At 34.8% G+C, this 17,721-nt stretch overlaps 1 protein-coding gene across 2 annotated transcripts in view; it reads right to left on the reverse strand.

The window, feature by feature from the left end:
• MARCHF1 (membrane associated ring-CH-type finger 1) overlaps window positions 1–13,812 on the reverse strand; it is a 317,618-nt gene extending 303,806 nt beyond the window's left edge. The window contains exon 1 of one of the 2 annotated variants that reach the window (XM_078002722.1): window positions 13,659–13,812. In XM_078002722.1, the coding sequence (XP_077858848.1) occupies window positions 13,659–13,769 (111 nt within the window). In that variant the 5' untranslated portion in view covers window positions 13,770–13,812. The remainder of the gene's footprint in view (window positions 1–13,658) is intronic. The other variant, XM_078002721.1, reaches the window with a different exon arrangement.
• Window positions 13,813–17,721: the final 3,909 nt, after the last annotated feature.

Consider the following 17,721-nt stretch of genomic DNA (forward strand, 5'->3'; position numbering starts at 1 on the left):
TTTTACTTATTTATTTCTATAAATTCAACTTTTATTTGATTTGGGGGTACCTGTGCAAGTTTGTTTCATGGGTATATTGTGTGATGCTGAAGTTTGGGGTACAACTGATCCCATCACTCAGGTAGTGAGCATAGTACCCAATAGTTTAACGTGATTAGAAGAAAACATCACTTTGTCCCTTGAAAATGAGAAGGTAGAATAAAAGTATGATCTCACTTACATATGGAATCTAAAAAGTTGAACTTACAAAAGCAGAGTAGAATGGCGGTTCCCAGGGGTTGGGAGGTGGGGGAAAAGGGGAGATGCTCGTGAAAATATACAAAGATTCAGTAATCTAATGTAAGCATGGTGACTCTAGTTAATAATGCTGCAATGTATACTTGAAATTTCCTAAGAATTGACCTTAAGTGTTCTCACCCCTGCCCTCTGGCCACACAGAGATAAATATGCATAACTATGTTAAGTAATGAATACGTTAATGATATTGGTAATCATTTTACAATGTATACATATAAAAAGACATCATGGTATACATCTTAAATAGGTATATATGATTTTTTGCTTTGCAAATATACATCAATAAATCTGGAAAAAAACATTTTTTATGAATAAAAAGTTTTTTAAAGTCTCTGTACTGCATTACCTTTGTATAGCAAACTCAACGTATTGTAGTAACTCCAAGATTAGCACACACTGTATTAAGATTAGGTAAAAGAATGTAATTCTTTCAGTAAAAAAAGTTAATACACAGGGGCTAGGGAGGAGGGAGGGATGAAGAGATGGAGCAGAGGATTTTTAGGGCAGTGAAACTACTCTTTATGCTACTATCATGGTGGAAACATATGATTATAAATTTGTCCAAACCCATAGAATGTACAACACTAAGAGTAAACTCCAATATAAACTACGGACTTTGAGTCATTATGACATGCGAATGCAGGTTCATCAACTGTAACAAATGGACCACTTTGGGGATGTTAACAGTTGGGGAGACTATGCTTGTGTAGGGGCTGGGGTATATGAAAAATTTCTACACCTTTTGCTCAGTATTGCTAAGAACATAAAATTGCTATATAAAATACAATCTATTTTTTTCAAAAAAAGAATTAATGTGAGCCAGTAGCAGTGGAACCTAAATATAAGAAATTACAGAAAATATAGTTAATGATATGTTTCTAGGCTTTAATAATGCAGTTATGCATATAGTTGCACTAATTTTTAAATTTATTCTCACGTAGTAAGAGGTAATAACGACATCAGCAATGTTATGCCCATTGGATAGTTGTAGTTTGTCTAATTTCCATAGGTGAAATTACTCAACCCATGAAAACAAGATAACCAATTTTTATTTTCAGTCTCATTGCAATATGTGTAATAAAATTTGGTTGGTATGACAATGTGTCTGTGGAAGTTGACAACTTGGTAACTGCAGTGTGAAAAGCTATTTCATTTTTTATCTTTAAAGAATTACTGGATTGTTAAATTAAATTTTATTCCTGTAGGCTGCATCAAACACACAGAAACCAGGTGTCTAAGTTCTCATATCAGCATTTGAGTTGCTGGTTTCTTAATGTGGAATCACAAAGCTGTACTTACGGACTATTTCACCTAATAATTACAGTTGACAATTACTATGGTGATAGAAAAATAATTTAACGGGCCATCAACTAAGAGGTGGCTTTTGGCTTTTAACCTAAGGAATTGTCTTCTAATGTTGAATACTTTCCTGAATGACATTATGCTAAAAAGTTAAAACAAATTAAACCTAAAAAAGAGAATCTATCAAACAACCTTACCTCTTCCTCCAGAAATGTAGTAGATAATTATTTGTACCCATGAGGATAATCAGTCAGCCATATCAGGTATATCTGATATCTATCTATCTATCCAATCTTAATGTGTCACCTTGGGCAAGATGTTTAACCAAAATTCTAGATTTCCATCTGTGAAATGGGGAGCATAGTATCTACATTAGAGGCCTATTTTGAGAATCATGTATCTCTAAGATATATGTGTATATGTATGTATTAGAGAATATTACATATATATGTAAAATAAGTGTTTAGTAACGGTTCGTTAAGCATGAATTTAAATTAAGCTTTTTTTTTTTTTTAATGAAGTCACTATTTGTATCTTTACCTGAGCATATTTTTTGCAGCACAGAAGAGTGTCTTAGAGCATGAATCCTAAACATTGATTTATTTACAGGGTAAACTTTGACAAATTACTTACCTTTTTCCTATACAAAATGAGGAGTTTGTACATTTCTTATAATGCTGTGGTGGGGATTATGTGAGTTGTTAACATGTCGGGCTCATGGCACGTAGTATGTATTCAATAAAGGTTAGCAATATTTGCTTTTGTCGTGTTCTTTTTCTACCCTGTGTTTTGTCAAGTGAGCGAATACAAATACACTTACATGCTCTTGTTTCATTCCCAAAGAATTTGTTTGACACACGCTTCTCTTCACTGTTCACTGGGAATACTCATTGTGTCTGTCTTTTTTTTTTTTTTTTTGCCCCTTCTCTCTTAACTTTTATTTCAGGTTCAAGGAAGGCATGTGCAGGTGTGTTCCATGAGTAAATTGTGTGCCGTTGATGTGTGGTGTATGAATGATCCCCTCACCCAGTTAGTGAGCACAGGGTGCAATAGGTAGTTTTTCAACTTATGTTCCCTTGCCCTCCTCCCTCTTCAAGAAGTCCCCAGTGTTTATTGCTTCCCCTCTTTGTGCCCATGTGCATTCAGTGTTTAGCTGCTGCTTATATGTGTGAACATGCAGTATTTGGTTTTGTGTTCTTGGGTTAGTTCACTTAGGATAATGGCCTCCAGTGTCATTCATGTTGCTGCAAAGGACATGATTTTATTCTTTTTCTTTTTTTTTTTTTTTTTTGGCTGCATAGTATTTCATGGTGGAAATGTGCCATATTTTCCTTATTCAGTCCACCATTGATGGGTATCTAGGTTGATTCCCTGTCTTTGCTATTGTGAATAGTGCTGCACCGAACAAGGGAGTGCATGTGTTTTTTTGATAGTACACCGTATTTTTCTTTGGGTATATACCTAGTAATGAGATTGCTGGGTTGAATGGCAGGTTTGTTTTAAGTCCTTTGAGGAATCTCCACACTGCTTACCACAGTGGCTGAACTAATGTACATTTCCACCAGCAGTGTATCAGAGTTTGCTTTTCTCTGCAACCTTGCCAACATCTGTTTTTATTTTATTTTATATTTTAAGTTCCAGGGTACATGCGCAGTATGTGCAGGTTTTTTACATAGGTAAGCATGTGCCATGGTGGTTTGCTGGATCTATCAACCCACCACCTAGGCACTACGCCCAGCCTGCATTAGCTCTTTTCCCTAATGCTCTCCTCCTGCCACCTAACCCCGACAGGACCCAGTGTGTGTTCTTCTTCTCCTTGGGTCCATGTGTTCTCATTGTTCAGCTCCTACTTATAAGTGAGAATATGTATTGTCATCTAATTTTTTAATAATAGCCATTCTGGAGTGGTGTGAGATGGTATGCCATTGTGGTTTTGATCTGCATTTATCTAATGATAAGTGATGATGAGTATTGTTCCATATGTTTGTTAGATGCCTGTATGTCTTCTTTTGAGAAGTGTTGGTTCATGCCCCTTGCCCTTTTTTTTTTTCAATTTGTTTTATTCTTTAAAAAATTTTTCTTTTAAGTTCAGGGCTACAAGTACAGTTTTGTTACATAGGTATACTTGTATCATGAGGGTTTGTTGTACATATTATTTCATTACCCAAGTATTAAGCCTAGTACCCATTATTTTTCCTGATCCTCTCCCTCCCCATACCTTCCACTCTCCGAAGGCCCCAGCATGGGTTTCCCACAATACATCCCTGTGTTCTCATCATTTAGCTCCCACTTATAAGTGAGAGCATGTGGTATGCGGTTTTCTCTTCCTGTGTTAGTTTTTGCCCATGTTTTAATGGTGTTTTTGTTTTCTGTTTGTTGAATTGTTTAAGTTTTTAAGAGATTCTGGATATTAGACTTTTGTTGGATGTGTAGCTTGTAAATGTTTTCTCCCATGCTGTAGGTTGTCTGTCTATTCTGTTGATAGTTTCTTTTGCTGTGCAGAGCTCTTTAATTTAATTAGTTCCTGCTTAACAATTTTTGTTTTTGTTGCAATTGCTTTTTGAGGTTTAGTTATAAATTATTTGCCAAGGACATGTGATTAGGTTAATGAGGAGAAGGATTGTGCCTTTAAAAAACAAACTGCATATTGGTTGCGTAGGATAGCGTTTGGTATACAACTGATTCAATATAGAGTAGCCAGGTAAATTAATGAAGATATTTTCCAACTGGATGATTACTGTGATTCAAATATTTCTGAATGTGAATATAGCCAATCATTCATTTTCTCTGTGATTTATTTATTCCTATTTTGTTCCATGATAACAAACAGCTATGGAGCCCAAAATTGCAACTTAATGATGTATAATGCTGAATACTAAACAATTCATAAATTAGACAGTACAATCTGTAATGGACCTGGTGGTTGATAGTGGACTTATGAAGCTTGTGTGTTACAGATGGAGAATCAGAATAATTGTGCCAGGTTAAGAACCGTCATGCTATATCATGTAACGGTCTATCAAATATGTACATGAACAAAACATTCTCTATGAAGCAGCATCAAGGACTGGGAAGATATAGGACTCTGGATTCCTGTTTCACCACTTTTCTAATCTTTCTGGATCTTAATTTCTCTCTCTGTGTAAGAAGAAGGGTTATTACTTTCATAGTTACTGCGAACTTTTAGAGTACACATCCAAATTCTTTGGCTTAGAAAAACCATTAAAATATTATGATTGTATTATTAATTATTGTGTCTTGATACATAAATTTCTTTGAGAACTATAATTTATTTATTTCACTTGTCTTTTACATGGAAACAGCTCTGGATAGTTAAGTCCTATTCTAACAGGTCCCATTTATTTCCAGTTACAATTTTTATTCTGAGGCAAAACCAAGCTGACTCAACAACGATCAGGTTAATCTGTCCTGCCTGCTCCCTTTTTATAAAACATAAAAGCATTCCCACAAAAGCAAAGACAAAGAAGAAACCTTTGGCATCTTTGTTATCTGTGAATGAGGAGAAACAATGTACCTCAGTTACACACACACACACACACACACACACACAAACACACACATATATACACACATAGGGCCTCTCCTATTTGAGTGTCCACCCACTGATCCTCTGATAACGAAATTAAGATATTAAAAAACTAAAGTGTTCTAAACACTATACACATAGCAGAATTAAACAACCACTAAGAATTAAACACCTTTCAGAGGAACTAACAATGTCATTTATATCTAAATTAAGCAGACAGACACGACACATTTTGATAAAGAGCAGCTGTGAACATGATCTCACGACTTTACTCCTTAGAGGAAACGATTTATTCATGTAAGGAGCATTTTTAGATCAATTATTACTATTGTGAATAATCATGTTTTGACATTGTTCAGTAACTATACAATTAAAGTTAATACGATACTTTAAGCTGCACAGCTAATGTAATTTTTTCCTCACGGTGTGAAGTTTAAAGCATCAGTCTCCCCTTTGCATTCTTCAATTCAATCTGTTTCCATAACAACCATTGGGATAATTTTTAATGATTTTACTTTCCTACAAAAATCAAAGTTCTTAAAAGGCATTGCGTCTTTAGCTTAATTTCTCTCATTTGTTTGTGATGGTTATTCTAATAAAAATTTAGATTTCATTCACCATTGCCTTCGGCAGTACTTAGCAAAGGCTTTGTAATAGCAGTTGGAAAAATAACTGATACATGATTGAATAAGAAAGAATTAAAAGGAGGGAGAAAAATGAGGAAAAAAAAAAAACACAGCTGAAAACTCTATCTGCTCTGACCTGATTTCTTTTCAGAATGCATTAAGGCCACTGTATAATAAACTGGCCCACTTGCACAGAGACTAAAAGAAATAAGGGTGAGTCTGTTGGAAATAAGGCAATAGGTTTACTGAGAAATTTAATATACTCAACCTCCTCTTTCTGTTTACCATTTATTTGGATTCCAACAGAGGCTATGTTTGCAGGGCAATTCTGGTCCGTTTGCTGTAGGTGGATGTATGATTTCCTTTAACCTTGTAATCGACTAAGAGTAGAAGATGGGAATAACTTGGAAGAGAGTCAGGAGGATGTCACTGGTAAATATTAACCGGTAAATTTGGTTTCTTTGTAAGGACAAATTTACGTTTCATTGTCATATGCATTGGAGAAACTGCAATATTCTAGATTCTTACTGAAGGCAGAATTTTAGTATAACAGAATGTAATTTTATAATCCTTTTAGTTTCTGAAACTTTTACAATGTATTTTGATCACAGAAACGACCTCGGACTTGTTTGATTTTTATGATTAGTTCTTCCATATTTTAAGGCATTGCCATTTCTAATAGGCAGAAAAGGTTTAATATACAAGATATTGTGCTTAATAGAGTTTTGTAAGAAAAACACAATCCCACTTTTGCTCAGTTCATGCGTTGTACTCAAGGAATATAATAAAAACTTAATAAAATTCGTGGAATGCATAAACAGCTTGAACAGAGCACAAAGAACTGAGTGAAAGCCAGATCGTTTTCTGTACGATACCCAGAGAATGACAGTGTTTATTAAATAATAAAGAATGGGATTCTAGAAGAAAAAAAAATCTCAAGTCTAGGGGCTGCTTTCACCCTAGTATTGAAACACCCTTAAAACACCCTTTGTTTTAAGGCTGGTTTAGCTTAAAACAAAGGATAATTGAACGGCCTATGAGTAACAAGAACTAGAACAACAATAAGCTGATAATGATAAGATTACTCAATTAAAACATAAAATTCATTTACACACTTCTTAAAGTCAAAATAAAAGTATATAATTTTCATTCTTGATCTTTCATAAGTTTCATAAGTTTGAAACTTTCAACACATCTACTCTGAAAACAAAAGATATGACAAAATTAAACTTGATTATTTTTAGCTGCTTGTTTTATTAATACTGAGGCTGTGTAAGAAGGTATTTGATTCAGTAGCTGAAAATTTGACTTGCAAAACATGTATTATCAGTAAATTTGTTTTATTTCTAGAGATTTTTTATGTTAAATTAGAAAAATCTCGGCAATAAAATCTGACAGAACCCAAGCTCAACAGTCCTCCCTTCTTACCTGTTACTACCTTTTTTCTTTATTTGACCTTTTCAAATTACAGTTTTTCTTTTTTCTTTTTTTTTTTTTTTGAGATGGAGTCTCGCTCTGTCACCCAGGCTGGAGTGCAGTGGTGAGATCTCAGCTTACTGCAACCTCTGCCTCCTGGGTTCAAGCGATTCACCTGCCTCAGTCTCCCAAGTAGCTGGGATTACAGGTAGCTGCCACCACACCTGGTTAACTTTTTGTATTTTAATTAGAGACGGGGTTTTACCATGTTGGCCAGGCTACTCTTGAACTCCAGGCCTCAAATGATCCTCCTGCCTCAGCCTCCCAAAGAGCTGGGACTACAGGCATGAGCCACTGCACCCGAGTTATAGTCTTTCCACTGGTGTTGTGCAAACAACAGGATGAACTTCTCATAATGGGTGTTGTGTATAAATAACCTAAAAATTAGAAGATCTAAATTCTTATGATTTGGAGTATATTGCCTAAACTTTTAACAGTCCTATTTCGTTACCTGTTTGAATAATTAAATCTGCATTGTACCTGAGTACAATGGGTTGTAGCTGTAATGAAACGATGGACATAAAGACTGCTTTGAAAAGTTTTATAAATATATGTCTGATTACAAGTCATTTTTCATTTTAATTTCATATATGTGTATTACATACTTCTCCTTGAGAGTTTCTTATCTAGTTTCTCTTCTTTAATTTTTTTCTAGAGCAAGAAGCATCTCATCCTGGAATATAATACACAGGTTAGACAGTGTGCTCTGATCTGATGAATATATGTTTGAAAGTGGCAACTCACCTCTATCAGACACATAGAATGATACTTTGTTCTTTTTTTTTTGTAACTACAGTCTATTTGGAGCCTCAAAAAATCATCATTGATTATAGGAGTGTAATTTTCTCTGGAGTCGTTGCTGACCATCTAAAATGACACTTTTTAAATCTTCTTGTTTTGACTTCCATGGATTTTTCAACTGTAATCCTCATAAAATGTTTCACCTTCTTACTTCTGATTCTTATGATCTCCTTTGCTCTCATTTTAAATTTAATATTGAAACTCTGATTTGATTCAGTAAATTCCTTAAGGGTATAGTCGGTATAAGATGTTTTTGTTTTTAAAGAGTAAAATCATGTTACGCTAAATTTAAAAGAGAGAGGTTTCTCCTCTGGCTATCATACAAGATGAGGCCACATCCCACCCTTAGGTTACAGTTGTGAGGATATGTGCTTAATAAGCATAATCTTCTAAACCCCTCAAGGTTATTATTCATTATGAAAGATTTTAAGCTCAATAAATATTTTCTGAATTTAAAATGCGGGTAGTATGAATTGCTCTACAGATTAAAAAAAGAAAAAAACTACTCTTTTCAATCAGGTCAGTTATAGAGAATTGTATGTGGGAAACGACTATGAGACTAGCTATAAGTCAGTAAATGCAGAGCAGAAAATAATCTAGTAGATATGCATAATCTTAGATTATAAAGGAAATATCCTATTTGTCTTTATGCCACAGTGCAATGAATTGTTATCTCATTTATAATCTTTGTGTTTAGCCAAATATGTACAATCCAAATAATGACTGTCTTCTTCCCCTTAACCTGAGAAAGGCGTGATAGAGTGGCCCTCTAGATTGAGACTGATTGGACTGTTGGATTCCCATTTTCACAAGTTATTACCTAAGTTATCTTGGACGGTTTTAAAATTTCTCTATACCTCAGTTTCTTTATTTATAAAATGGGGGTAATTATCACACTTGCCATACCGAATTATAGTTAAGTATTAAAAATAAGATTATTTGTAAAACACTTAGAAAAGTTCTTGGAACATAATAATCAGCCACCATCATTATTATAGTCATCTTTAGATGGGGTATAATTTGTACTGGAAAGCTCAACTGCTCTGGATGACAGCAAAATAGTAATAATAAAAGCATGGGTATATAAAATGGAAATGTAGGATAAGCAGGCTACTTACCAAAGAAGGAATGCATTTGTGATATAGGCTGGCTAAATGCTTTCAATTTCCCTATTCAGGTTATATAGGAAGACTGTATTTTTCATCATTCCTAAAGATCCATTAGTCTATGTCACTGGTTTCCCGCCAAAGGTATCAGGGTAGAAGTGATGCATATCACTTCCAAACCTAAACCATATATCTCCATGATTACCCACTCCCACTGTTTCTCTTCTCTGATAAATTCGAAAGCCATATTTATAATATAATAGCAGCAGGAGAACTCTGTATTTTTTTTGTTGGAGTGTCATAGTATCTGTATCAGACTGACTGGTGAGCAAAAGCAAACCTTTGTCATGTTAAGTCTGAAATGTCTGAGTTTATTTATTAAAGCTCCTATCCTTAACTTTCTATACTGTTGCCTCTTGACCCTAAACCCATTTTTCTATATTCTACCTCAAGATCCTAAAGCTGGGAGACTTCAAACCAGATTTCTTCTTTGCCACTATGCTTTTGGTTGGGTTCTGCCAATGGTAGTCCTGAAGACAACTAGAAGTCAGGAGGACAAACGACTCATTCTTTATTCTGTTTCTGTCAGTGTCACTCCAGGAAGGCTTCTTTAGATCAGTAATGGATATTGGGTACAGTTTCTAAGTTTATTTTACACTTGTTGAACTATCCTTATTGCACCACCACCACCCCAAATGTATAAAAATAGAGAAGTGCATCCTCTTCAGGGGTGTGGGTCCTAGATCCACAGGATCCCACCTCTGAACCCCTGAGGTACCTGTATCTGGGGAGATGCACTCCTCCTCAGAGGACCAAGACACAGTTTTGAGGGGCTTGTCCTCTAGCCTTTCAGGTTCTAACAATTCCAGCCTCCTCCCTTTGTTACTCTTCTGCATGAGGGGTTGTTACTTCTACAGATATTAAACTTGTGAATCTTTTTGACATGTTAGCTTTCCAATACCAGATTAAATACTTTTGCATATTATATTCTCTTTGTTAAAATTGCCTGTTTTCTTTCTGTTTTGCTGACTGTACTCCAATTTTTATACCATTGAAATACAGAAATTTGAAGACAAAGCCTGTGCCACCATAGCACAAATCTAAAATATATAGTATTTCTTTAATGGTTGGGTAACGGGTAGAAAGGAAAGTGATTCAAAAGTAGAAAGCCTTCTAGTTGCATAATGTTTTGTCAAAACTCTTGGTAAAACTGCTGCTTGAATTAACTAGAGAGGCAGACAGTGAGTCTGCTGGGCTGGCAATACTCAAAAGAGATTGGAAAACAAAACTTTAATAGTGTATGTTGACTATCACTGGCTACATTTGGCAGGGTATTACAAGAGAAACATGAGTGGCTAGTGTGAAGGCAGATACATAGAGAAACAGAATACAGAAGTTTCCAGGACTTATTGAGCAAAATGGCTGGTTTCTTCTAAAGCCCAAATGGTGGAACAGGACATTGATGAAAGCATTGAACAACAAAGGCCCACTGAAAAGTTCCATTTGTGTAGCAGACTCAAGGCAAACCCTACTGAGATCTCAGGGTATTGTAGTACTAAAATCCCATGATTCCGGAATATAACACTTAAATGTTTAAAACTTAAAATAACTCTAGGTCCCATTATCTTCCCCAAACAGGAAAAAAAATAAGGTAATATAGCTCTCAATAGGCACTTCAAACACGGTTAAACAGGACAATGGAAAAAGAGAAACATCTGAGAAGTCATAGCCAGAGGCTACAGGGAACTATGGACAAGGAGGATATCCCAGGGAGGTGTTCAGACCCTATTGCTGACCTCTAGATTGGGAGACTTTATAATGTCTTTCCAGCAGGATTGTGCCTGTGATTGACACGTGTACCTGATTCTTTATCTAAGTATCACAATTTATTGTGGTTTCCCTTTTCCTATGCTTCTCTTTTATATTAGGTGCATGGGAAGTGAACTGCAAAATGCAGGTAAATTGTTCATGGGTGATTCATTTTCATCATTTGATGAGGACAATGGCTAACCAGAGATCATGAATTTGTGCTGAAATTAGTGACTGAAAGAATTTGAATTGTCACTCGTGAAGAGTAATCATCTCTTTTCAGGAGATAATGGAACATGACATGAATATCTGGTGACCAGTAAGATGGACTGTGGCAGAGATGGGTTATATGCCCATTAATTCCATCTCCTTTTTCTGGCCACATAGAAAGGCAGCCAGCCTCCCTTGCAGTTCTGTTGGGTCTGAAATGGAAGGATGTCCATGCATTCAAGGCTGCTCCATAATGGCCCATGCTCGATGTTCCACACAATCTCTTCCATTTCCTCTGTGACCATGTGCTTACAAAAGCAGCATCAAAAGATGGTAGAAGTCTGGATCTTTAAATCATGACTTGGCAGTGAACCTCCAAGGAGAGCTGGCCAACACACATCAGCCCATAATACAAGGAAGAAACCTCTTATTTTATATGTTAAGAAACTGAGATTTGGGGGTTATATGTTAAAGTATATAGAGGTTACCCCTGTAATACAGCATTAGATTTAATTACTGGATTTCATTCCATTAGTAACTTGATATATTTTTCTTTATATTAAAATTAATTGAATGTGAAGAAAATGTCATCAAGAAACTGAGATTATGAGGTGTAGCAGAAAAAGCATTGTTTTGAGAAGTCCCATTCCTAGTAACCCTTTTATTATTTACTAGATAAGTGGCACTGGGAAAGTCAATTAATTTTCGTGGGCCCCAGTGCATATCTGTAAAATGAAGCTGTTATTAGGTTTATTATTAGGTTACCCAATTATAGGCAGAAAGCCAGTCCAAAAATTTGCTCACAGTTTTTACGGTTTTTGTTCTATGATTCCATGAAATAGGAGGTACACACTAAAGCACAGGAGCAGTAATTTTTTCTTACTTAAAAATGCTTGGTTATAGTATGGTACCTGATAAAGTACAGCTGTACGCATACCTATTACGTAATACAATGTTTTAGTAGTGTTAACTCATGCCCCACAGTTTTATGCTATCCAAATATAATACATAAGTCATTTCAGAGTGAGACGAGACAATGCAGATGACAATTTCAAAAGGAAACCATTCCCTAAAACTTTGAATACCCAGTAGTTCTGCACACATCTCTCCATATCCTCAGCCCTCCCCTTACAATCTAAGGATGGGATTTAAGCAAGATCCTCACTTCTCTTTCTATGTTTTATCAAGTGAAAGTCTATTCTTTCAGATGGTTTCTCTTAATATCAACTCACTAAGGTTAATTGAAGGTCGTCATTTCTATGTAACTGCTAAGGTCTGAATATTTGTATCCTCCCAAAATTCATGTCAAAATCCTAACCCCCAAGGTGATGATATTAGGCGGTAGAGCCTTTGGGAGGTGATTAATTCATGAGAGTGGGGCCCTCATAAACGGTATTAGTGTCATTATAGAACCCTGAGGGAGCTCATTTGCCCCTTCCACCATGTAGGGACACAGTGAGAAGGCACCATCTATGAATCAGAAAAGCAGGCCCTCACCAGACACCAAAACAGCCAGCACCTTAATCTTGGACTCCAGACTTTAGAACCATGAGAAATAAATTTCTGTTGTTCATAAGTTACCAGTTTACGGTATTTTGTAATAGCAGCCCAAACATACTAAGATAGTCAAATAATATAAATTGTAAAATAAAACAAAATAAACAGTAAAAAAAAAAATCTAAATGGTTCTTTGTTCATATTTAATTGTATGTTCAACTGCTAATAAATCAGGCTAATCAAAACACTTTCATTCTTATAAAAAGGTAAAACAATAATTAAAATATATCTAATATTAGTTTAAAACCCGGAGACCGAATGGAATTTTCCTCCTTTAAATTAAAATGAAGAATGTTACAGCCAAATCTAAACAAAGACATTTAAAACTCTTCCTAATGAATGCTTTGTCCTAATCCCTGGAAAATGATGGCTAGTTAAAGCCCAGCATTTAAACTTATCGCAGCAAATAAAACATGAAGGACCACATTCTTGAATTGGTCTTCAGATTATTTTTGCAATTGTGTTAAATCACAATTTGTTGTAAAAATTATAATTTTTGATTTTATTATGGAGACATTTTTAGAAAAAATATAGAAAAATACAAAAAGTAGGATTCTGATTTTCTTTAAATCATCTTTAGATGACTGCGTACTTACTTTTCTTCAACTGATTTCATCATGCAGTATAGAATCCAAGAACATAAACTTTAATTTAAATATTTTAAGGTCACTAACATAACAAATGGATGATGTCCAAACTAATAAAAAGAAAAACAACTGTTTGATTGGAATTAAACTCTAATATTATATGTCACAAAGGTGTTTGTGTTAGTTTACTAACCAAATCTATATGAACATATTATATAATACAAATGCAAATACTGTTGTAAACAAGGATAACATTTAGTTATAAGGTCATCCTCCCCACATTTCTTTAGCATTCTATTTACATACAAGCCAATTTGAGGTAAAATAACTTTCCACTCACCAATGTGGAGGTTTGTGAGGTGTCAGCCAAATCCCCTGAGATCTCGGGTGTTCGCGTGTTGTTTGGAATTCTGTGAGGGTTACGGGCTATCGCTTCACACCAGCCCAGCATTTTCTCCTTCCTCTTATCCCTTTTCAATTTCTGAAATTCTGAAAATAATTTACATTCCCTGAAACAGGTCACTTATTTTAGCTGTGTTTTGGAAAATATATATAATCAAAATTAAATCAACAATATAACAAAACACTAATGGAGACTTTTTTTAAAACCAGGGGTTATAAGGAGGAAAAGAAGAATATGCTGATTGTTAATAATATCCTAGAGTCACAGGAGAATAGAATGAGTATACATCTTTTCAAAGGACCTAACATCTTTTATATCTCTCTTTGTGGCACTAGTAGACAATGAGAATTCCTCGTGCCAGGTTCTAAGTGTTATTATCAGAGATCAGCTTATAACAGTAAGTTCTTACTTCGAGAAATAAGAACAGACCTGGTTCCTGATAATATCTACATATTTCAATGACATCTAAAATTTGGCATAACTTTTCAGCTAAATGTCCTACAGAAGCCAAATAAATCAAATACAGGCCAGTGATAAGTATTACTCATTCTGGCAGTGCCATGATTTTCTCTCTCATAAAGTTCTGCCATCTGAAAAAAATTGTTGCAAGTACAATAAATTTAGCATATGACATCTATCACCAGTACAAGCTATCCAAAGCAATAATTTTAAAAAATCCTTACTACGTCATGAGTAGAAATATTCCACAACTCTTTCTAGATTCCTAGAACTTCTTATTTGGGGGAATGTTTTGTCTCTGAAAAAGTCATATCAACAATGACTTCTAACATAATGGAGAAACATTGTTTCCCTTGTAAAGTTTTACAGCCTACTTTTCCACTCCACCACCCTCAGTAATTAGAAATAGTTTATTGCAGGTCTTTAGTTAAATGCATTACACTGTCAATTAAATATCAAAAATAATGTGCAGTAATTATTTTTCACAGCATCCAAAGCAATTAGCAATCTGGTCGTTTGTAACATTTCAGAGATTCAAAACTGCACATTTCAAAGCACTAAGAAAAGTAACATAAAGAACGGTGCGCTAACAGATTGATGAGTTATTATTCTAAATGACAAAATACTCAAGTTAAATGCATCTGAACAATGTAAATAGGAAAGTGATAAAAAAGATCTTTTATTAAAAATGTCTAAGATACTCAACAGAATGGATTTCTTAATAAGACCAGCAATCTAATATGAGTGACTCATTCAATTGAGGTACAGAGAAATGATAAAGGGAACTTGGAAACAATTGTTTGAATGATGTTGAATTATTAGTGCTTGGCCTTTCAAACACATTGCTTCAGAGTTATGTAAAATTGTGATCTATTCAATACAAAATCTGCATACTTAATTTGCACTCTACAGAAAGTAAATATTTCCTCATTCCCAGTAACACTATCTTGGTTACTCATCAGCTTTTAATTGCATTTCTTGAAGTGTGCTAAGAGTAAATGAAAATAAGGATCTTTATTCAAAGGCAAGGAGTGAAATGATACATAATGACCAAAACAGTTTAATCAAGTATAAACAAATGTTCTACTTCTAAATCATTTACCATTTTTTTTCAATTTTAACTCTATAATTAAATATCACTTTAGTACTTATAATAAAATGCTAAATTCATTTATGAATGAAGAACATAATCATGTGGCCCACAAAATTATGACACCATCAGTATCTATTCTGAGATGTGTTTGCAAAGGTAGCCAACTTCTTATTTCCCATTCAGATTCTTTTTGATGCTGTGGTGGTAGTAGCTTTGTCATTCCTTATTGAGTCAATATTAATCCATAAATATTTATGAAGCCCCTACTATATTTTAGGTACTGAAGCAGGAATAGTTGTCATAAGAAGAGGATAACTTTCATTTTTGATGTGATTTGGGTTCAGTGCAGCGATCTATTCTAGATAATTTTAAAGTCCATGGACCACTGGGATCTTTCTGATCTCTAATTTTTAGATTTGTACGCTTACTTGCACAACTCTAAGGTGACTGCCTGCTCCCCCTCATCATGTCTTCCTTGAAGCCGGCCTGTGCAAATCATCTTTTTGAACTGTTTTGTTGGACAGCTGTCAACAAATCATCATGACAAAAGCTGTAAACTTTTGGCTACACCTGCTGAAGTATTATAACAAAATGCCAACTGCATTCTAGTTTTCTATTGCATATAACTGTCATTATCTTATTTTAGGATTATTAGCTAGGCTAAATAATTCAGAAAGTTAAAATACATACTTTTAATATAAATAATATGTTAGTAATAATCATTAAATACTATCCATGGACAGTGTACAGACTATTTTAAGAAAGCAGACCAGAAACAAGATACATTGCTATGGACTGGAAAGTTTATAATTTAGTTTGAACTTATAGGAATGTTTATAAAGACAGTTAAGTGTGTGAAATGAGAGAGAGCAATCTAACTACACAGCTTCACTTCAGTTTTTTATTATATTAATGTAGAATCTATGAAAACAATAAAAATGTCTGTGATGGTTACATTTCTATATCTGGACATTCATTTCATGTCCAAGAGATAAATTTTGTTTAATGATTTACTTTAAATAATATGCATTTTCTGAGATGTCAGCTACGTTAGAATCACAGCATCATCTCCTGGAGAAGTCAATGTTTGAATAACCTCAAAAGGGGCTGGGCACCATGGTTCATGTCTGTAATCCCAGCACTTTGGGAGGTCGAGGTAGGTGGATCACTTGAGCTCAAGGGTTTGAGACCAGACTGGTCAACATGGTGAAACCCTGTGTCTACTAAAAATACAAAAAATTAGCCAGGCGTGGTGGCGTGTGTCTCCTGTAGTCTCAGTTAGTACTCAGGAGGCTGGGGCAGGAGAATTGCTTGAACCTGGGAGGCGGAGGTTGTAGTGAGCTGAGATGGCACCACTGACTCCAGCCTGGGTGACAGAACAGGACTCTGTCTCAATAAACAAACAAACAAACAAACAAACAAGTAGCCTCAAAAGAAGCAGCATGAGTATAGGTGTAAATCAGAAGGGAGAGAGAGAGAGACAGAAACAAGGAGAGACCATTGCGTTACCCCTTAAATTCCTGTTGGTAAGGGAGTGTTACAATTGCCCAATAACAATATGTTCTTTTCTGTTATCACGAAACACTTAAAGTTTGGATCACATTTCAAAAATATTTTCTTTTTTGCATTACTGATGCTAAAATACAGATTCTAAAAATAGTTTAGGTGAGTTGAGAGAACTGAAAAATTGAAATGTTGATTGCTGAGCCTCTGTAGACCAGCCTTCTTCCTACACAGGTCTGGAATACTCATCATATTTTTAGGTGTAAGAATGTGCTGTCAGTCAGAAGGGTAGGCAAATTATAAGCATTTATAATTAACCCCAAAGCACTTTAAAATGTAAGTATCATTAGTAATATATCAAAATAGGAAAGTGGTCATTAAGCACTCATATTAATTGCTGTCTAGTCATTGAACCAAGCTAATACGAGATGCAGCAATGAGCAACTTATATAATGATCACAGGAAATTGAGATTTAACTAAGCTTAATTTTTAATATGCTACTTGAAGCAGATATTTAATTTAATAAATAGTAGCATAGTGCATTCTCTGTGAACTACATTGACAACAAATTAATATTAGGAAAAAATTCAAAGCAATTATATCTTATGGATAATAATTTACTTTTAATTCAGGAAACATCTAGTGAACATTTTCTTTGTGCCAGACACCGTGCTTGGAACCTTTGGTACAGAGAGAGAAAAGACCCAGAGCTTACAATTAGGAAGGGAAACAGAGAAGAAACCCAATTTTTATAAGATGGTGTGATAACAGCTATGATAGCAGTACACTGAGCACTATGAAAACGTTGAGAAAAGACATTTAACTTAGCATGAGATGCAGGGAATGGCTGATTTTGGAAGACTTTCCAAAGAAAGTAACAATTACAAGTAATTTACATGAAAGTTAAAATTGTTACTATTCTAAAGGCTTCTGTCACTACAAGC

Source organism: Macaca mulatta, chromosome 5 (assembly GCF_049350105.2).
Source record: "Macaca mulatta isolate MMU2019108-1 chromosome 5, T2T-MMU8v2.0, whole genome shotgun sequence".
NCBI lineage: Eukaryota > Metazoa > Chordata > Mammalia > Primates > Cercopithecidae > Macaca > Macaca mulatta.